This window comes from Lolium rigidum, chromosome 2, assembly GCF_022539505.1.
Source record: "Lolium rigidum isolate FL_2022 chromosome 2, APGP_CSIRO_Lrig_0.1, whole genome shotgun sequence".
NCBI lineage: Eukaryota > Viridiplantae > Streptophyta > Magnoliopsida > Poales > Poaceae > Lolium > Lolium rigidum.
In genome coordinates this window covers 99,883,459-99,905,572 of record NC_061509.1, presented here as the reverse complement: position 1 = coordinate 99,905,572, position 22,114 = coordinate 99,883,459, and the positions used below count along the sequence as shown (strand labels likewise).

Genomic DNA, 22,114 nt, shown 5'->3' with positions numbered 1-22,114 from the left:
GTGTTTAAAATACTTGTTTAGGCACCTCAAAGTAGATGTTCATGCTTTCTATAACGTATAATAATATTTACATGCATATATTTTTAAAATAGACAGAAAGAGCGTAAAATATATAGTAAGATAACATCAAATTGATAAAGAAAAAAAATATAAAATTAAATATAAAATAAGTAGAAAAAAGGTAATTTGTGATACTAGGGGTTAGCCCAATGAACAATTATTTTGAAACATGTGAGCATTTACTTTACCAAACATGAAGCAGCTCTTCCAGATATGTTTTAATTGCTTATTATATTTTATGTACTCGCTCCGTCCTTAAAAAAATTATGTCATAATGTTAAATTTCGGATGTATCTAAACACTAACTCCAAATTTAGATAAAAATGTTGCATATAGGAAACCAATCTTTTTTATTCAACGGACAAAAATGTTGCATCCCAGAGTTTTAAAATTTTACTTAAAATTTAAAAAATTGCATCTACGGAAAAATATAAAAAAAGATGGAAAAAACCATTAAATGAAACATATTATGAAAGGAAAAATATATAACGAAAAAATCCAACTAATTCCTATCTAAAACTAGAAGCAACGCATACCTACGAATGAGAAAATGATGAACGAAAAAACGCCCGAACCATATCGAACAAAGACACGCGAATACTTATCAATTTTTCTCAGATCTAACGTCTGAAAACATGGATAAAGAAAGACGGTACACTCTTTCAAGCAACATCACAGTTCCAGCACGGTGCTAGCCACCACTTGTCTTTCGTTCACACCCTGGTCCGAATCCCTGGTCCACAAGATTCAATTCCTCTTTTTAGCTCATGTGCTTCCTAGGTGGGCCGGCCCACAACTGCAAATGCCCACGTGAAAACAGATGACGGAAATAAGGCCCAGTAGACAAAAGTCCAAGCGAGGCACGACTACCAAGCCAAAAATGAGAAACCCCACAGAACACTAATCGCAAAGCAGATACAATCGGACAGTTTAACATTCTACTGAGCTCTAGCTTAATTCTCGGTATACTGAGAATTAGCAAAACCGTTATAAAAATACACAAACATGTGTTTCAATATACATGAGCACTTTGTGTCCAATACATGAAACTTTACTCGTTAAATTGATTATGTGAAATTAGTGCACAAGGAATGTTTGGTTCAGCTGTCTGATAGCGTCTCTTCAGACGAAGCACCTGTGTTGCTCGCAGTAGCACCGTTCAGCCCTGCTGCCATAGCAGCGGCCCTCTGGTTCAGATCCATGGTGTCACCGCCGGTCTGGAAAACCTTCTTGTCCAGACTGTGCAACTCCACTTTCCTCTTCAGAGTGCGCTTCAAGGGTGGATCAGGCATGACATGCGGTTTCTTTTCGTCAGGGAACAGAAATGCAGCAGCTCTCAGGCTATCATTCAGCGAATCAGCCGCGGAATGACATGGCGCTTGCGTGTTCGGCCACATCTCCGGGTTAAGCCAGCTTGTACTAGTCTTGACATCCTTCGTAAGCCACTGAGGAAGGCTGTTGATTGGCTGTTGGTTCATGGGAAAGACCTGAGACATTCTGTCGGGTACTTCTTGGCACCAGTGTGACCTGTTGTCATAGTACGACTTGTGGAGCTTCGATGTCTTCCTACGCCTGGTGCCACTTTTTCCGTGTGAGGAAGAACCCACAGGGAAGCTTCCCAGAGACGAATTCCTCAGCCCGTTATCAATTCCATGAAGGTTGTATCTGCCCAGATTTGATAAATGATGCTGGCCTCTATCTGAAGCACGAGCATTCCGAAGGTACACATCACCCATGGAAAGGTTCGTTTGGGCTGCAAGAAATGGAGACTTTGAGCATCCAGAGCATGAACTGTTCCCAACATAATCTTCCGCTATATGCAGAGGTGGTGCAGATCCTAGAGCAGATGTTCTAATTGATTGATGTAGATCTACACCTAGAAGCTTCTTTTGCTCCTTGTCCCATTGCTTAGCAAGATCCTCGGGCACTCTCGAGCTTGAGAATTGTAGTCGTGTATCCCTCATCATTGCATTCCAGTTATTCGTTCCATACCTTCTCACTCCAATCCATAGAAAATCTAACTCTTCTTCCGACCAGGGAGCCTGGCGTCTTTTGTAGGAGTATGTACCGAGTCTTTCGGTCAGTAAATGTGATCCACTAGACTTGCCTCCATGAAACAGCTTGTTGTGCCCCAGGGTAGACATGCCGCTGTCCTGGAAACCATCCAAGCTGAGATCTAAACTGAACTCAGGAACCTTATCCATTATTCCGAATTTCAGTTCTGAAGGCATGTTCTTTGGTTCCTTGGAACTTCCAGCTTTCCGTGACGGAGTTGGATCAAAAAAGTTTGAATACAGGGTATGCAATGTTGAGGTTCCCTCTTGATGTTTCTCTTTAGCATGGATGGTATCTTTCTCCTTTGTAAAGAACAACCTTTCAATTGGTTGAGAAACGTGTTTCTGTTCAGTAGCAAAATGATCCTGTAGGTAGCACAAAATGTTTAACCCATAGATAGATAAGGCGGTATAATACAAGTATCAAGATTGTAAACAATACGGTGACGGCAAAATAAAATGTTCAGTTTAGAAAACCACCCACAGATCAGTGAAGTGTGAAGAAAAAATAACAAACTAATTTGAATGAAGGGTACAACTATGTTCAGTTAATCCACTTCACAAGTGGATTGGTGGGGAATTGGGGGATTTTGACTTAGATGGGATTTAATCACCCTCAATCCATGCCAATCCCATTCAATCCTTGAGAAACCAAACAAGGCCTAAGTGGGTGAAACATAGGGATACTTAGCGCGCGCCAAACAACCAATGAAGCAGTTCCTAAAAGATGGTACAAGTATGACTCTACCATTCTCACCTGATTCCTTTGAACTGATGAGTCATTCAGATCGAGAGGACTTTCTTCAGGTGATTCAACACAATTCAGGTTGATCTTCCCTGAAGTAAATTCGCCTTTCTTATTCTCCTGGACCACTTGATCAGAAACCTTTGGATTTTCCTGCAGTTTACCCCTCTCATCATTATCACCGTCCAAGACAATGACTGGAATATGTTTTGTTGAACCTTCAGATTCTAGAGGACCATCTGTAAACAGATACACTGGTTAGTTTCAACCTATTTAAATTTATTTATTCTGCCTTGCTGCCTATGAAGAAACCCATTACCATGTAACTCCTTCATTTCAACAACATCTGGTGCTTCAGTAACATGATGTAGAGTTTTTCTCAAGTCCTCTGCTCTTACATCTTGCTTACTGATCTCTGGCACACTAGTAAATTCTGACACTAATGTACCATTACGTTCTGAAGTTAAGCTTTGGTTTACATCTTCAGCATTCTGTTGGGAAACCGTATGCTGCATGTATGAACTACAAAAGGAGTATTGAATTAGTTATTCCCACATGTGTATCTACCAATAACATCACTCCAATGTCAAATGAAAGTGCTTAACAAGCACAAGTACGTTACCTTTTTTGTTCAAGTAAGCCTTGAGATGGTACCTTTAGTCCAGTACTTGTTCCTGTTATAGTCATCTGCACATAAAATGTGTCATACGGTTAATGATACATGTGTAATTTTGGATCCCTTTAGCACTGCTACATGCATTTCCAATAATATAAGGTGCAAACAGCTGTTCTACAGCTTCCATAACCTTTTAGCACTTCTACAACTTCTTTCTTGTTAAGTACTTAAGTATAAATATGATTCATTGTTGCTGATGAGTTTATCTTATATAGCGAAATAAATCAGGCAATGTCAACTTGTTTAGTATATAGTTTATACATATTTCTCTTTTATTGATTCATTTCACCTTTTTTCGCATCTATGCATGTATGTCATAATTAGTTACAGATCTCTAGCATGACATATAAATAAACTAATGGATGGATTATTCTTGTTTCTAAGCTAGCCTAAAATTGTAGGAAGCCCTTTTTACACAGAAAAGAACATATAATATGTATACACGAGGTAGACGAATATACATTTTCAAAATTATCACGATGGCTTGGTAACATCATATTTCACACAGAAATAAATAGAAACCAGAAACAAGTATGGACAGCATTGCCATCTGGCTATTTCACACAAGGACTTCCATAAAATTTGAACTTCAAATTTTCACTTTGTTACTATTTTCTTATATCCAAATCCAGGTTCTCAAGAAAATAACAATAAAGGGCAACTCGGTGCACAAAGCTCCCACTTTGCACAGGTTCGGGGAAGTGTCGGACACACCTTGGGGTCTCTGTACGCAGCCTTTCCTTGCATTTTTTGCAAGAGGCTGTTTCCACGACTCGAACCCGTGACCTCCTGGTCACAAGGCAACAGCGTTACCGCTTAAGCAAATAACAATGTACAAGAAAAACAATTATACTACCATGAATATGAGGACAGATGTTAAGGAGTGCAGGAGAGATAGGATAAGGGAGACAACATACCTTATATGCAGTATCCAAAGAGTTGCCACCGGTTTCTTTGAGCAAGGGTGCATCACTAACTAAGAAACTTGGTGGGCTGCATGTCAGTGTTGAGCACCTTTTTCCATCATCTTTTGAATAATCTTCCTCTGCTGATTCATCCAAATTAATTTTCCTTTTGACACGCCTACGGAAGGTGAGCAGAGGACTAAATCTGTCCTTACACTGACTATGTCTGGCCATATCATCTGGCGATTGATGATAACTTATTCTTGCAGGGGCAGAGTTATTAGAATCTTCTGCCTGGTTATTTGTCCCGTCATCATGCCTAAGATCGCATGCATAAGTCGGAGAAGGAATTGGATTAAATGCATCTTTAGTGCATTGTAATTTATCATTGGATGCCTCTGCTATTGGGAGACTGCTGGCACAGCAAATCTCAGGTCGCTCTGTTTGTGCCAATGATCCGCTCAACTGAATTTCCTTTTGTTCTTTCTCCGATGGATGCGCGCATGGCTCAGCTGTTTCTTTTTCAGCGCTTTGTTGCATCGACTTGGAGGCATCATGCTGCTTGGTAAAGGTAGACTGCCAATTTTCCAGAGCAAAAGCATAAGATAAAAAAGAAGGTAGACGGGCAACATAAGGGTATACAGCCATATGCCTATAGTACCGAATTTATGGCATAATATAATCCAGGGAATATGTTTATAACCTCCTTATCATAACAAATATAGTGTCCTGATAACATGCAACTATTGACATTTCAGATACAAAGGTATGCATCATATTGGTACATACAATTTTGAAGCACAAACGTTACAGTTCTTGAAAACATGGAGCAGTTCATACTGTACTGGAAAGGTCATGGAATTATTAGCGGTTCTATTGCCATCTTAGGAAAGGCGGAGAAACCAGTAGCGCCAGACCTAATGCGGACAACCGGATGCAGTAAAAATAAACATTAAATATCGAAACTCTACAATTAAGGAAAGAGACAAGCCAGGGTTCTCCATTTTAAACGAGTCGTTATCGGCACCCACCTCATGTTTCGAAGCTTCGCCGTTGGCAACCTCGCCGCCAGAAACGGGAGGAGGCTCGGGAACCACGCCGTCAGCCGCCTGGGCCTTCGATGCGCCGCGCTTCCTCTTGTAGGTTACCGTGATCTTGGCGCTCATCTCGGACCACGCTGAGCTCTGCTCGAATCACCTGCGTAGCGGAACAAAATGATGACCGTTAGGCGTAAATAGTCGCATAGGCTCACTGGAATTACGAAGCGGGCTTTGCACGCGGACTAGAAGGTATCTCCATCATGCTAGTAGGATATAATTAGGATAAGGGCGGCCTCGATCTATCGTTTGCATATGGACAACACATTCGAAGACTAATGTTATTATAACAAAAAAAAAAATCCATCATGTTCCCAACTTCCCATCAGTAAAGCTAACACAACACTCGCCCATCCGTCGCGCAGTAGAGTAAGTAAAATTCCCCGACCGAAACAGGGGTAAACTACGATGCCATGCATCAGAGCTGAAATGCACACGACACTACCATCTATAATCCTGTTTACCCCCTAAGCAACCTTGAACACTGCAACTAGTACCGAACCACCATAACTCCGAGCTCCAAATCACATTGCCCCCCTCACCGGATCATGAAAAATCAATACCGCTAGAGCGAACGATTAGAACTGGCGCCTTGAGGCTCCTCCCCACTTCCTTTCCCCAGTTCATCCGCTCCAACAAAAACTAAATCGCCAAAACACCAGCCGCCACTCGCGCACGCGCGGAGGCCAGGTTTAGAGAATCGGGAGAGCGAGGAGGAACCATTTACCTCGATCGATCCGGAGGTGGCGGCCGCGGCGGCGGAATTTGGGGCGAATGAATTCCGGAGGGAGAGCGGGCGGGGGACGGGATAGGGACAGGCGGGCAGGCAGGAAAGTGTTTTTTCCCTTGCCTTGCTCCTCCTTTTTCTTCTTCAATTCAATGCCTAGGAGAGGTTGGAGCAGCGGCCGCATTCATTCCTCCCTCCGCTGATGTCATTGGACCGGATTGCCCTCTAGAAGCTGCGCGTGCGCGTGCGCCGCAGGTGCCCAAGTGACGCTATCCCGGCGAAGGGTAGATTCGGAACCGGGAGTGTCAGGAGCGGTGCGGGTCATTCTTTTTTTTTTTTTGCTTTTTGTGGAATGTTTCCCTCCGGCGAGTACCGGGCGGTGTTGGCGCGAGAGTGCTCCGAATTCTACCTTTCGCGTGGTCCAAACGCAGGATGAACCTTGCGATGTGTCCACTGTAATTTACAACACAAGTTTGAAATACCATCTCTAAGAGCATCTCCAGTCGCGTCCCCCAAAGCGTCCCCCAAAGGGATTTGGGGCGCGCCGGACAAAAAGCGTTCAGACCGCGTCCCCCAAAGCCCATTTTTGTCCGGCGCGGCCCGATACGGTGTCCGGCGCCCGAGCCCGTCCCCGTCCCACGGGGGACGCTCGGGGACGCCGGACACAACGGTAAGCGAGGCGGGCTCCCACATGTCGGCGACTATTTGCATAAACCGTTGGTTCGCGCCTCTTTTCTCGTCGCTCCTTCCTTCCCGCGCCTCCCACCCCACCGCCGCCGCCGGATTTCCCGGTCGTTTGGGCGTCCGATCTCCGCCGAGAGTCGGCACCGTTGTCGCGGCTGGGGCTCCCGCCGGTCGTGCGCCGCCGCCGCGTCGCCGGCGCGTCCCGTAACGCGCCGTCAAATCCGCCCCACCTCCGCGCACAGAAGGTGTTCGACGACTTGCCAGGTAGGCGCGATTGGTCGCTGTTTGTTGCGTCGTCTGCCTCGGCGCAATTTTAACCATTGATTTTGCTTTAGCCATGGACAGCGACGATGAGATGGCACCTTGATGTAGCATCTAGCCCTATTTATTATATTTGATTACTTGTTTTATTGTTTGTTGTAATTTAATTTGAAAACAATCCTCGCAAACATTTTTTTTCATATGCTACATTTGATATAAATGGTTTATGTGTTAAAAAAATTATTTTAAATGTTTGGGGCGGCGTTTGGGGACGCGGGCGGGAGCGACGTCCCCCAAACGCGGCACGAACAAAACACGTCCCCCAAACGCTCAATCCGGCGCGGTTTGGGGGACGCGACTGGAGATGCTCTAATAAAAAGATGAACTGTTTTTTGAGTTGGTGATTATTATTTTCTATATACTTGTAGATAGGTTTTAGTTTTGCGTTAAAAAGTGTTAGCAATAACAGCACTTAGATAGTGGCTAACAGCCTAAGACTCCTTCAGTGAATATTCTGTTCATACTAGGAATATACTGAAGCAAAATGCCAGGCTATTGTCACACCACTGAAGAAAGTTATATAAAACATACTGTCATTTTCAACACTCCAGACATAAGTTAAACTCAAAGCAACATTTTCTGTCAAAACTTTACCCATCAGGCACAGTCAGCATCGCCACACACACACAAATCGGAAGTCCGAACCAAGATCATGAAGTATCACACATTATTTAGCACACAATAGACAACCAAACAAATACGTGGCAAGTCGCACAATGTTATCTGGTATATAGATTTCTTTCTGCTTGCTCTGTTGATTTACACTGTAAATTTGTACAATCTATAACTGAGGGTGGGAAAAGGCTGCTAACACATTTGCTTCTCCCAACGACCCCTGCCCCGGGGTAAAAGACAGGCTGGCTTCAAACTTGCCCTACAAAGAATGATTCGCCTCGCTTTAAAAAAGGTGTGGCTTTTTTTCTACTATCAAGGGAGGAAATCCCATCCCAACCCTAGTGGCTACCTATAATATAGCTGGTGAAAATGTAACCCAAAGGAGGCACGCACGCAGCGGAAAAGGGGAGAGAAAAAATGTACAACAAATGAAGATATAATCTGACGAGGTATATTAGCTCGAGATTTCACGGCCCTAATCCTGTAAAAACTGGAAGGCGGGGTTCTCGACCAGCTCCTCGGCAGGTTTCACGTCCGAGAAGTCCTTCTCCTGTATCGCGTTGGTGATATCCTCCACTGAGAATGGGATGCTGGATTGCAAAAGAAAATTGTTAAGGTATGTGGTCCCAAGCACCAACTGGGCAGTATTATATCAACACCATTAGATAAAATGGTACCCATGTTACCTTGAATTATCATCCAACAGAAATGAACTACTTTCTGCATTGTTGGAATCCTCTGTCATTAGGACCCGCATGTTACTAAGAACCTGAAATATTAGGGAGTCCAGTTATTTTTGTCCTTCAATATAGTGTGCAAAGTAGTACTCCATCCATCCCATGACATAAGATGTTATTACAACAATATACTCATATATTGGTTGTAATAACATCTTATATTATGGGACGGGGGAAATACATGCATCCTATAGCTACAACATTAATCAGGAATTCACATTTAGTAGTGATCATAAAGGTTCTGCAACACAGTATCTCGATTGATTCCGAGCAACAACAAAATTGTGGAACTTGTGTACTTTTGGAGCCAAGAGATGGAAATAGCTCATTGATAAAAATGCACAATTGCAAATAAAGCAGTGAAGTTCTTAAAGAAATGGAGCTCACATCTGACGATACGCTTTGCGTATTGTACTTGTCGTCCCAGTATTGTGTACAAATTCTGTATAATTGTTGGACACTCAAGATCTACAAATGCAAAGAATTGTAGCATTGATTAGACCAGGACGCTTTCATACTTTGCAAAAGAAAACATAAACCAAAAAAGCATGAGAAAATAAACAAAATCAAAAAGTTCTGAGATTTTACCGGACATAGATCATGGACTATCTCATCGTAAGATATTCTGAACTTTTGGAATATAACCTGAAAAGAGTATCAAAAATGTATCAGTACTTGCAAGTTACAATCCACAACTGGGCAATATCAATTCAAATTCAAACCAAAACTGCTCTTGCTTTGTTCATCCAAATTTATGAATTGTGAATCTTACTGAATCCAACGACAAATATGGCAAAGTTATTGGATGATAGCAAGACAGATATACACGAAGCGCATGTTGAAATTCTATACATGTAACAGGATAGAATAGAGCAACGTACCAAAAAGCCAACAGCCTGTCTGATGTGCCTGATTTCGTCCCATGATGATGCTGCATACTGTAACCAAGAAACTTCAGTAATTTGAATCATATACAAAAAGAAACTACGGAATCACACAGCGGGCATATCACCTCGGCTGTTGCCTTTGCACACCACAATTCCAACTCAGCTAGGCCAGCCTTGACGTACTCGCCATTGCTGAAGGAGCAACACTCACGACGAAGGAGGAGACTGCAAAACAAACAATGATCATCTACTACACAAGCTTCCACACATACAAAAATCAAAACTCCAGAAAATAAGCTCACCTATTGAATAGCTGTACATTAATGTATGAGAATATCTGGGTGAAAATTTTCTGAGCCAAGACCGGGGGTACCTGGGAACAAACAAAACGACAGTCAAACATACATCCAGCTGAAGCGAATCACATATAAACAAAGAGTCAAAGAGAGAGATGCAGACATGATTATCTTGTAGAACTTTTAGAAGGACATTCAAATTCTCGATAATTTTCTGCCAATGGTTGCTCTGAGGTTGACCAGATGACCTTCCAGAAATTCGCAGCATGCTAGCTTTCATTGTTCTTGGAGCCTTGTGATTAACAAGAGCATAGTTAATAATAAATCAAAAATATGTTTATGCGTATGTACCAACTAGCAACTTATAGGGCCTAATGCCTACTAGCAATAAAGAGCAAAAAACCGAAGGGAGGATATTTTACCTGGATGCATAGAGAAATCAAAGATGACAATTCCTTTTTAATATTATCACGGATGATTCCATATATCTTCTCCACGTAAGCAGTTAACTGCTGCTTGAAAAGTAGGGCAGGATACTTGGCCTCAACTTGGCGCACAACATCTGTCGCCTCAACGTGCATGTTGGCAAAAGATGCAGAGCGCAAGCCCTAGACAAACAAATTGACAACAACATAATCCAATTATCAGATTTGTCAGTCCCCCCTTTTAATTATGACCATGAAAAGGAAAATGACATACTTGAGCCATTCGACCAAACAATGATGTTGGCTGAGGAGGCTTCTTTCGAGAAACACTCCCAGGTGCACCAGCAGCTTTGAGGCTTCTTTGCAGAAGGAAAAGTAAGCTAGACGTATTTGAGAGCCAGTAAGCAAGGTTGTCATTGTCGTCCTCATTCTGCATCAAGTACGGATTCGAAATGTAAGCTGACTTTGACACATTCAAAATTTAAAAGAACATCAAATTTATTTACACTTATTGGTGAATGTAATATCCAATTTCACTTAAAAGATGACCGGCCTACACAATAGTTATGCATTGATCTAAGGCCACAGTTCAGGTTCCAGATTACCTCTATTGCAGATCCTATTAACTGAATAAGACGGTCAAAAACACTGGTCTTCTCAGCCTCAAAAGATTTCCAGTGAAGGAGACATTTATATATGGTAAAAGCAGCAACAGGCTTCCCCTCACAGTAGCCAAGATTTTTCGCTACACAGTCAATTAGTGCATCAACGTTTTCCTACAGAGAAAGTAGTGTTAAGTAACCATGTTTACAGAAGCAGATTAAAAAATAAATATTGTTAACTTACCAGTTGCTTCTCAGCCGAAGATTTCCTTAATTTTGGGTCACCATTAGCATAATCCTTAAGAACAGGAGGTGCACTTTGGGGTTCCTGAAAAGGATAATCAATTGCCTTAAGATTATGGTCACAATGGTTATTGAGAGACTAAATAGAAATATGGAAGTGTAAAATCCAAACCTTTGGCTCTTCAACCTCATGATAGCCATTCTCCAGGTTCTGAATAATAGAGAACGAAGCAGAAGAGGTGAGTAAAGAAACATGAACGTTTTAACAGGGGGAGGAACAAGGAACACCATTTTAAGCCATAAATTCTACCTTCGGAACAATTGGAATCGACAAATGTTCAGACATGCTCCTGACTGGCGTGCTCAACAATGCTTGTCTTTGTACTTTCTCATCAGATTCCATGTTGGATATTTTTTCTTGAAGCCTAAAGCAGAATATCAAAACAAATAAGACAATCAACATACTAATCATGGTTTTCTCACCAATCAACATATGTGCAGAGATACTTATACTATCAAATCGGTTTAGGACAAAGAATAACCTTAGCATGGCCATGTTTAAATCATCAATTTTCGACTCAGCATCCATTGCCTTCTTTAGTCTTTCCTCGCTGATTTTGTTTGTTTCATCATATTTCTTTTCAGTGTCATCAATCTTCTTTTCAAGAGAGCTGACCAGAGTCTGTAGTCATGAAAGCGAAGTGTTAAGTATAACAACTAGCAAATAAATGCAAAAAAAATATAAGAACGTGCTGAATAGTAGAATGAAAGAGATCTCTTAGAAAGGCATAAAGCAAACAATAGCAGTTCCTTAAATTTATAGTAGAAGCACCAAAAGAAGCAAGTCCTTGTCAGTGCAGAGGTCTCACCTTAAGTGTGTCATTTTCGTCCCTAAGCTTATTCATCAGCTCTGTATCTATAACAGGAACTTCTTTAATAACTGGAGCTATCTCTGCGACCATCTTGGCTGCCTCTCTCTCCTTCACTAGTGTGTCTTTTGTTTCTTTGTACTGTTGTTGCACTTCTTGCAAGGCAGCTTGCAACTTTGCATTCTCTTGTGATTTAGATTCCTCGAGATCAGCCTACAGCAAACAACCATGAATTAAGCAATAATACAATATCCACAGATAAGCTAATCAAGTATCCACAATTCCACATTGTCCTTCCATTGAAGAACAAGGCAACTCTTTCATACACAAAGAAAAATCTCTGATCCAAATTCCAAAATGTTTGTGATGACTCATATGGTGATGATACACAAAACCATGTAAGTTCACTTAGATCACTTTTTGATAAAATGATGTAATTATTGAATGTGTGTATCAGATAAAATACATTACACATCTTACAAAATGCACTTTTTAGAGTAAGTCCAACCAAACAGTAGGCTGAACCATTGGCAACATATTTGTGTATGTTAAATCGAACATGAAGTACATAAATTGGTGTAAATAAACCCAGATAATGTTTGGCATGCAGTAATTCTTAAAGTAACAATGACATGGAGAAACTTCGTAACGAAAAACTCACTCGCATTCGCTTCTCCAACTGTAGCCGCCATGTGAGCTCTTCAACTTGCTTTTCCAGTTTATTTTTGGCAGCTTGCAAAGCGCCAGTTTCCCGTGCAGCCTGGTAAGCAATGAAAATGAGTAAGAAAGGCTGAACCTGACATGGGAGAGTATATTTCCACTATTCATCGAAGTTTTCAGACAAGCAGTTCATTATACGAATGCCTATAGAAATCTTGCACCATAAGGTATATCAGAAACCAGCAAATGCAGCATTGTATGATATCCTATAATACCAAATTACCGGTGGTTGCAGAAGTGGAAAAGGAAGCCTGTTGACAGGTTTTACTCAAACAAAATTTCCAGTGCCCACCTTGGCATATATTTGTGAAAATATTGTAGATGGAGCATAACAAGTGACAGGTACACACAACATACCATTTTGAGTTTCCGAAGCTCCTTTCTAGCAACTTTTCCTCTCCAGATGCATTGTGTAGTAATAGCAGCTTTTCTTGTTCTTGAATAATCCAACCTCGCCAAGAATTGACGGCACCGACTCTGAAACACAAATAAGTATAATAAATATGAAGTTTAAAGAATATTTTGATCAGAGCGAGCAATTTGGATTTAGTGGTACACTTCGTAGACAGCTAATGTGCGGAAGAGAAGTGGCAATGAAGTTGTAGGGTTACATCAAGGTAACATAGATCCGAGATATGCGGCATGTTTAGAAAGAGATTAAAAAAATAGTTGATTTATCTATAGTCCAGAACACAAATGTTGTCCATTTGCTTGTATTCACAAATGTACAGAATACAAGCTATTTTAAATTTTATGCTACCTGAATAATGATAGCAGCTCTTGTTTGTCGTCTGAAGTGGATCTCTTTACGTGCAGCCATCCCACGTAAGGATGATTGAATGATAAGCGCGGAAGCAGAAAGTGCAGTGTATGCCTTTCTTGCATTATGCATGCGGTAACTAGTCTGGATTTTGAGTGAAGCAGCTTCTCTGCGGAGACTGCGGTAAACGCTTCTCGCAAGTTCTCCTTCAAATATTAAAACAAAAGCCATGTCAGAAAATAATTGCATGAATAAAGTTAATCAAGTAGGGCCAAACAGACTTCAAAAGAACATAAATCTCACCCCGACAAACTGTCTGTATTTGTACAGCTGATCTTCGTAGTGCGATGAAACTCTTCTTGGCCAAAAATGACCGGGCTTTCCTCTGAATCATGCTAGCTGAACGCCCTAGCACTTCATTTCTACGAGCATCAAGTTCAGCCATCTGACCAGCGCGAAGAAAAACCTTTGTCTTGCCCACCTAAATAATCACATTCGCAAAATGCACATACAGTTTAGTCCACGCATCCAGGAAGGAGTTCTGTTCTTGAGAGAAATGTCTATGTTATGCGATTTACCTACTCACTACAAAGCAAACTTGCAGCACACATATATTGCACACTGTTTTGAACATCTCGACTCTAGTCTATACAAGTAAACATGATGTAGGAGAGAACATATCTTTCGTGCATATCAACATAGATATTATTATAGACATGGTTTTTGAGTCGCCGAGTCAAGTCAAGCCGCCGAGGCTGCGGCTCGTGACTTGGTGACTTGACTCAGCGACTAGGGCTTGATTAGTCGCCCCAAGTCGCCATGGCCCAGGCCTGCATAGTTGGCAGTCAAAAATCTGAATTCGGCATGTCATCTATCACACCCAGGCCTGCGAGGCCCAGCCCAGCCCAACTAACAGCTCCCAGTCCCAGCCTAACCCCTCGTCAGCCTCCTCCTAGCGCCAGCCGCCATCCAGCCTCGAGCCTCCTCCTAGCGCCGCCAACCTCCTCCTAGCGCCGCCAGCCTCCTCCTCCCAGCCGCCAGCCTCGAGCCTCCTCCTAGCGCCGCCAACCTCCTCCTAGCGCCGCCAGCCTCCTCCTCCCAGCCGCCAGCCTCGAGCCTCCTCCTAGCGCCGCCAACCTCCTCCTAGCGCCGGCAGCCTCTGCGCTGCCGGTGAGGAGCGGCGACTGGAGGCGGACGGAGGCAGCCAGCCTCGCAGCCTCGCCGCGCGACCCTCTCCCTTCCTCCTAGCGCCGCCGGCCTCGCAACCTCCGGTGGCGGCTCGAGCCTCTTCTCCTGAGCCGCTGTATAGTCGCAGGAAGTCGCCGTTGAGCCAGTGACGTGGCGCGACTTGCTCCGTGAGTCAAGTCGCCTGCGCGACCCAGCCACGCCGCGACGACTCGGCGATTAGTCGGCGACTAATCGGCGATTAGTCGGCGACTCAAAAACCATTTATAGACAAAAAGATCGTGAATTTTTTTTAACTAGCATCACACCCATATGTACCAGCTAGTATCAAATGCATTAACCATAGAAGGTTACATATGAAAAGCCTATATCAGTTCACATTAAATAACAATGGTGTTCCTAAACAGAAATGTATAATCATTAAAGTATCAAATACCACATATCAATAATGCTAAAATGATAGTTTCTCTTCAATGACCATACCTGGTAACCTTGTAGATCTACCTTCTCTAAGAGCCTTCTTACAGCAGTGATCTCATCAGAACTTGTATCAATGAACACAAACCAAGATCAGTAAAAGGCTCAACTAACTAAATCAAGAAGCGAGAACAGTTATCCATTGATAAGTAATTGAATACCTTCCACTCAAAACACTCGGTGCAAGAATACCGAAACGATCGATGAACTCAAGGAATGTTCTTCTAGTTGGATACCCAGCACAGCTTATCCTAATTGCTTCCATAACCCCCTGAGGAAGCCAATATTAGGACTGCTGTTGGAAGTCTGAAGCACGAAAAATGCCAACAACAAGAAAATCTTACTCCACATCTGAGCTGCTGAAGAACATTCTGGTTCTCAAAAATTGCTGGCTTCAATAAACTATTAGGCTTTACACAACGGATATAGTGGGGCTCGGTTGCACTCAATGTTTCCAAGAGAGATTGCAATTGTTGCTGCAGTTTACATATGAAGTGCAAATATTACAAGTGTGAAGAATTGAAGAGACTAGAATTACAGTTGAATCGATAAAATAATAAAAGCAACTGATTCTGCACCTTGAACCTGGAACCAATCGATGAAAATTTTGACGATTTTGAGGAGTCCTCGGAGAGAGGAGGGAAAAGGCACGAAACAAACGAACATCCTGAAGCACCCAAGAGAGCCTGATGCTCAGCAATCACATAATCCTTGTTCTTGTCCAAAAATAAGTCAGTTTGATACGTGACCTACAAATCAACTTATTATTAGATTTATTCAAAAAAAAAATATCTAACAAAGCAAAGGCAGTTCATACTTACATCGCCAGCATAATGACATATTGTAAAGTCTGACCGAGATAACTTTGGCTTCACAAAGCGCTTGTGATTTTTGAAAGTTTGGTACAACTTCTGAGCAAATGTCTCATGTGTTGATCTTGGCAACATACTTTAAGACAAAAACATATGTGAACAGGTTAATCTATTTGTAAGATTAATTTTTTCTATGCTACAAAAATAACAGGTGAACACAATGAGATGATATGACTGATCCATACCAAGCTTCATCTAGAAGGGCAATAATTCCACCAGGTTTCTGAAATGGTATGGAATGAATGCTTAGATGGAACATGGCAAGACAGTAAAGCAACATAACATACCAGCGTGTTACAGCAATGTCAAAGCTAGTACATAAGTTATGTCTAACTAGCAATTGGGGCTAAGTATCAAAGTGGTTAGCAAGTATGTCTAACTAGGTACGTTCTGCATTGACAGGATTTCTTTTGTTTCATGTATTCTTCCTCATCCCTGCATCAGATGAATGTCTGAGATAGTAGAGAATTATTGTTTGGTAGTTGTCTGTAATATAGGATCGGTGGCCCTATGTATGGCATGGACACAATATAAATAACACAACATAATAAACTAGTACTGAAGCGGTTATTGTAATTAATCCACAATGAACCCACTATTGGTCATTAGTAACCAATGCTAGTAGTGGTTATTTGACATTGCTTATCACAAATCACTAATCATGGATAATTACTACTCTCTCCGTCTAAAAATAGGTGTCTCACTTTTGTCTAGATACGGATGTATCTAGATGCATTTTAGTTAGAGATACATCCGTATCTAGATAAAGTTGAGACATCTATTTGACTATTTTTAGACGGAGGGAGTACTAACAGTGTACGATTAAATTGGACCTCATGAACTCATGCAAACATGGGTTATCACATTTCACCATTCGGTATCTCGGGGGAGTATAACAATATGCACAGACCCTTATTTGAATGAGCTTGTTTATTTTAGGCAAGAAAACAAGCTGTGTGCAAATACCTTATCAATGAGATCAAGAATATCCTGGTTGTCAACGAACTCAATGTAGCTCCAGTCAATTTCTTCTTTAGTATACTCTTCCTGCTCCATCTTAAAAACATGCTGCAGAAAACCAAAACTTCAGAGTTAACAATTTCTCTATAGATACAAGAACTCCATAACACTGAAGCTGTTGGCTGAGGACCCAACTAAGAAAGCTAAAAACTTGCCTGATTGAAGTGTTGCTGGAGTTTTTCATTTGTCAGGTTGATACAGAACTGCTCAAAGCTATCAAGACCCAAAAAAATGTATCAGATCTGAGAACTACACATAATAAATCCATAATATGTTAAGGGAATCAGTGAGAAAAAAGAACTCGTGAAAATATAATAAATAACTAGACAAAAATAGAACTAAGGAAAAGAAACCTTAAACACCATCACTACACATAAGTACATATACAAGCAGACCTGCACACACCGACTGTTCAACTAACATCACCCAACTGATGATGTGATCATGATCACCGGAACAAAAAACACAAGTTCACATCAAACATGCAAAAAATAATCCCAACGTTCATAAAAGAAAAGAAAAAGCAACACAAAATGTTCTATACAAAGTGTTATATTTCTGTCATATACTACAGGCAATATATATGATCTTGCAGAAAACCAACCCCTAATGAACCTTTAGCATGTAATCAGAGGTACTCCCTCCTATCCATAATAAGTGTCGTAGTTTTAGTTCTAACTTAGTATGGATCGGAGGGAGTAGTAAGAAAGGCCTAACACTGTGGCACCTTTCATCAGTGGATAGAGTTCAGTTATTCAGAAAAGGAAACAAATGGAGCTCCGCTATGAACAAGAACTTCAACAGGGAGAAATAGCTAGTAATCATGACATGATTACCAAAAGGCATGCAGTCAAATAGACACTCTTTTAACAAGAATTAAAGCAGGCCCAAACAAACCAACAGTTTTCTCTCAATGTCAATCAAATTGACAAAGACACATCCAACACACATTAAATCTACAAAAGCGTACCAGTTAAGCACCTGTTTGTCTTGAAGCTCTCAAACCCGTAGATATCCAGCACTCCAATTAAGCATTTTGAATTTGGATCTTGACCAATAGAGCTGTTTATCTTATTCACAAGCCTAGTATCAAAAGGTCATTTGTCGTATAAGAACCAAAATGAAGCATTTGTGAAACAGTAATGCAGCTGCTTTTGAACTGGAATACCAATCAGTGCGTATAACTTCAAAATAAACTCACCAGTCAAACAACCGTGAGTACACAGTCTTAGCAAGTGCATCTCTACTACCTTTGGCAGCCTCGGGATCCAAAGTTTTTACTATGTTCTCATCACGGGTCACAATAATGCGTTGGCACAGTGAATCTTTTAGTGCTTTCTCATCGCACCTACAGGACAAAATTTTGAGATTTTGTCAGATGCATAAGATCTTGACAGTTTCTAAAAAGAAGCCACAGAGCACGTACATGAAGAGCTCAGCAGCTGTCCTTAAATGGAACATAGATTTCTCATTTTTAGGTTTCGACGAATCTACATCATCCCCTTCTGCGAACTCAACATTTCCCAAGTGGAGAATGGCAGCCACAATCCGGAAAATTGCTTCCTGAAGTAACGTACAGGTATGAGGTAAAGCTCAACAAGGGCAAATAAGCTTCAACTGATCAAAAAAGGAGTAACAGGAGAACATTGCAGAACCAAACACGTACCTGCTCTTCAGAACTGATTCCGCATATATCCATGGCCTGTCTAGTTTCAAGATACTCCTTTGATTCATCTAGGCCATCAATCTTATAGCAGTTAGACTGATTAAGATAGTGGAACGTACTGGGATCTCCTAGTTTGTACCTCTCACGTTCCTAACATGAAAAATAGCATAATTTAACCACACACCGCTTGCTAGTATGACATGCAGTATTTTAAACAGTACAGGGATATCATGTTCAGTGTCTTGATATACAGTGAGCGTAGAAAGTTGGTAGCCACAGCCCACATGGGCATTACTATTGAATAACTTTCATGTATAGAGCATTGATTCACACAGGCGCTGATATTCCCATTATGAGAGTAACAAAAAATTAGAAGAGAAAAATAATGTCGCGGGAGAGGGACTAGAACTCTTGAATTTTAATAAAATAGTGCATGCCACAAAAAAATGGTAAGTGCGTATATGGTTATATAAATTTGTCTGATAGAAAACAGACATAAATAGACAGGTTAGGGGCAGCACCTCAGGTGAGCCAGCACAAATCATGTAGAAACAGTGGTAATTTCTCTCTGCTTCAGATGTTTGACAGACACGAGATCTCTCGAGAAGATAAGTTCTGACAGCAGCACCTGATATTCTCCCATTCTGATCAAACTGGATCTCGACAAATTTACCAAAGCGACTGAGGTCATAACAGCCAAAACGAAATTGGTTGAGTGAGGCGATAGTTACCATAATACTAACTGCAACGACCATATACAGCATGTTTCTTACCTTGAATTATTATTTCTCACAGTCTTTGCATTTCCAAATGCTTCAAGAACAGGATTAGACTGCATGAGGCATTCGAATTAATCAGGCAAACAATAACACCAGATGGTCAAAGAAGTCGAGACTAGGAGTCCAGAAATTAACTACCTGAAGAACTTGCTTCTCCACAGTTCGGCCTTCAGAGGCAGCCTTCCCACCCATGTACGCAAGATACCGCATGATCATTTTAGTGCTCTCTGTTTTACCAGCGCCACTTTCTCCACTAACAAGGATCGACTGACTTACTCCTTCATTTAGCATCAATCTACAACAACAGTAAAGTAATCGAGATTTCTCATCAAGTCAAATGGAAAGAGAGAGAAAAGCACATATTTCTTTCCTATTTTTGTAAGTACCGACTTAAATTAGAACAAGCTAGTGATCTCAACATGGACCTACCTATATGCAGCATCTGCGACAGCGAAAGGATGGGGGCTTAATTCACCGAAATCTGCCCCTTTATACTGTTCCATCATCTGAACATCGTACAGATGAGGAAGTCTTCGGAAAGGATTTACAGCAATCAGAATACTTCCGGTATACGTCTGGTTTCAAAACAAAGAAATAGCCAAGGTGTTTATGAGAAGAATGAATGACATTTCTTTGAATAACATTACTGGAAAAGTATATAGGTAAGACTAAATTAATTTAATTTACATAAAGAGATCCTAACTTACATAAATTTCGTTCATGTCATATCTAGCTTTCAGATTTTGAAGAACCCCGGGTTCGTGCAGATAGGCGAGCTTCGTCATGTCATCTACTCCGCACGGTGATTCCTCGGGATCCTTGGCGTGGACATGAGATGCCTTCGCTTTAACCTGAAAAAGAAGGGACCAAATTTGAAAATGGTACAATCGCCCTTTTTTAAGTAATTTTGTTTTTATGGAGGGTCAACTTAACATTTTATCCCTACACAGTTTACAGCTATTACAAGTCCACACTAATAAACTTGTCATGGCCGAATCCTAGCAATACCGACAAAAAAAACTTACCGTCTTCCCATTGGAGCACTTGATGGTGACCGTGTCCCCGAGGACGTTTACGACCTCCCCATCAATCCAGGCCTCATCGGGATCCTCGGCCCAGACCTGCAATCCCGCCGCGATGGAAGCTTGAGCCGCCTGCACGAATACAGCTTGACATTAAACACTAGCCACATATTGCTTACCCCGACAATACACGTATTTCCTAAAATGTTGCCCCTCATGCATTCGGCGTTGATCACCGAAGCGCTAGTACCGAAACAAACGCGGGCACACACAGAGAACTCAACCATTTTCTGGCGCGAACAGGACCGGTACGCCGGACCTGACATTCAGAAGGTTGGCAGCAAGCAAGTCAACGCCTGTACCGCCAGAATCCGTCAGAACCATTTCTCATCCTTGGCCTGAATCTCCAGGGGCATGGTGATTCAGTACGATGGCGAATCCCTCCGAAATTTCAGGGGGGCGAACTGCTACTCGTGGTACTAGTCTAGGGTATACAGAACACGCGAGCTCAGAGCAGCAATCCGAAGCAAGCTAGGGGTGAGGGCTCCCTTACCATCGATCAGAAGTTGATAGCAGCGGGATCTCCGGTCCACGCCAGTCCAAGCTCAGCGCAGGGGGCCGAGGAGAAACCGCGACGGGGTGTTGACTCCGCGAGGAAAACCGGGGGAGGAGGACGACGCGACGGACCCGGAGGACGACGGCGAGATCCTGGGATGGCTGGCGCGGCGCGGCGGCCCCGAGCCCGCGCGAGATCCAATCACCGCCGCGAGCAGGAGAGGGCCAATGGAACGCCGAGATCGGAGCGCCGACGAAGCAGCCGCGAGTTCGCTCGAGTCCTCACGGCTTCCTCTGGTCCGGAATCACTCGGACGAAATGCGGCGCCGCCCACCTCCACCTCCACCTCCACACGCCGCCGCCGCCGCCCACCTTCACGTGCTGGCTTTATTGGAGGCGTGCGTGCGTGCGCGCGCGTTGCGGCGGCGGTGGGTGGTGGCGGTGGCTTTGCTCCTCGGCGTGCGGCTGTCTCCCCCGAAAATCCCTTGACGACTGACTCCCTCTCTGTTGCTGGAGTTTTGTTTTCGCTTTGGCGGAGGAAGGGAAGGGAAGGGAATGGAGGCGGACAGGGGAGAGGGGCTATACTCGGTTTTGATTTCTTCGTCTCGGGTTTTCCGTTTACTTGCCGAGTCTGACCGCGGCCATTTCTTTTTCTCTTCCGGGTCCTTTGGGTTCCCCCCCTTTGCCCTGCTAGAATCATGCGGCTAACGGGTTTGTGGATATGCTTCATGGAGTGGGAACATGTAGGGCTTATTTTTGTGCATGCAGTCGTCAGCGAACGGTTTTTGCCCCTCCTCTCTCTAACGCGGTAGGCGGCCAGATCCCATCTCCAACGGGGGAGCTTTTGGCCCCTCTCCCTCCGCTTGCCGCTCTGGCGGCAGGAGGGGGAGGGGATCTCGTTCCTCTCTCTGTAGTTAGGGTTTGCCTGCTTTGGTGAGTTGTTGGGGTGGCGGGAGCGGCGGTCGGGCAAATAAATTTGCCTCAACTCCACTCTCACAACGGCGGCGGCGTCTCAGAGTTGTTAGCAACGTGTGCTTGTCGATCTTTAAAATCGGCGGCTTGGTCTTCTCGTCGCTCTTCAGATCTAGCGAGATCTGTTTTTCCACGTGTTGTTG

The 22,114-nt window shown here is 42.6% G+C and overlaps 2 protein-coding genes across 3 annotated transcripts; both read right to left on the bottom strand.

Moving 5' to 3' along the window:
- Nucleotides 1-961: 961 nt before the first annotated feature.
- On the bottom strand, nt 962-4,953 carry LOC124692129. Of its 2 annotated transcripts, XM_047225429.1 has the most exons (6): nt 4,453-4,953; nt 4,250-4,324; nt 3,482-3,546; nt 3,179-3,381; nt 2,872-3,098; nt 962-2,480 (listed from the first exon to the last, which is right to left on the bottom strand). In XM_047225429.1, the coding sequence occupies exons 1-6, from the start codon at nt 4,672-4,674 to the stop codon at nt 1,161-1,163; spliced, it is 2,112 nt and encodes a 703-aa protein (XP_047081385.1). In that variant the 5' UTR covers nt 4,675-4,953; the 3' UTR covers nt 962-1,160. The 2 variants fall into 2 exon arrangements, with proteins under 2 accessions (XP_047081385.1, XP_047081386.1); XM_047225430.1 differs by lacking the exon at nt 4,250-4,324.
- A 3,025-nt stretch (nt 4,954-7,978) lies between these two features.
- LOC124692128 (myosin-6-like) lies at nt 7,979-21,097 on the bottom strand. Its single transcript, XM_047225428.1, has 39 exons — nt 20,998-21,097; nt 20,448-20,576; nt 20,130-20,273; nt 19,852-19,997; nt 19,561-19,717; nt 19,417-19,475; nt 19,165-19,324; nt 18,644-18,793; nt 18,404-18,540; nt 18,179-18,325; nt 17,959-18,060; nt 17,133-17,190; nt 16,924-17,025; nt 16,143-16,180; nt 15,907-16,033; nt 15,664-15,834; nt 15,430-15,561; nt 15,247-15,356; nt 15,092-15,152; nt 13,727-13,904; nt 13,424-13,629; nt 13,021-13,140; nt 12,605-12,703; nt 11,944-12,156; nt 11,617-11,756; nt 11,385-11,499; nt 11,247-11,285; nt 11,076-11,159; nt 10,835-11,005; nt 10,504-10,659; nt 10,227-10,412; nt 9,968-10,096; nt 9,811-9,881; nt 9,634-9,733; nt 9,503-9,559; nt 9,210-9,266; nt 9,009-9,089; nt 8,571-8,653; nt 7,979-8,474 (listed from the first exon to the last, which is right to left on the bottom strand). Exons 1-39 carry the CDS (start codon nt 20,998-21,000, stop codon nt 8,360-8,362), a joined length of 4,533 nt encoding a protein of 1,510 aa, XP_047081384.1. The 5' UTR covers nt 21,001-21,097; the 3' UTR covers nt 7,979-8,359.
- Between the last annotated feature and the right edge of the window lie 1,017 nt (nt 21,098-22,114).

Bases quoted from the DNA above. Each gene is read 5' to 3' on its own strand.
- LOC124692129 (XM_047225429.1), bottom strand. From the start codon at position 4,674: ATGGCCAGACATAGTCAGTGTAAGGACAGATTTAGTCCTCTGCTCACC. The intron at 3,547-4,249 runs GTGTGTCCGACA...TTTTATGTGCAG, and splicing joins CTGCGTACAGAGACCCCAAG to ATGACTATAACAGGAACAAG. The intron at 3,382-3,481 runs GTAACGTACTTG...CTCCTTTTGTAG, and splicing joins GGCTTACTTGAACAAAAAAG to TTCATACATGCAGCATACGG.
- LOC124692128 (XM_047225428.1), bottom strand. The intron at 13,905-15,091 runs GTATGGTCATTG...GTGATTATTTAG, and splicing joins TAGATCTACAAGGTTACCAG to GTGGGCAAGACAAAGGTTTT. The intron at 11,500-11,616 runs GTTATTCTTTGT...ATTCTGCTTTAG, and splicing joins TTAAACATGGCCATGCTAAG to GCTTCAAGAAAAAATATCCA.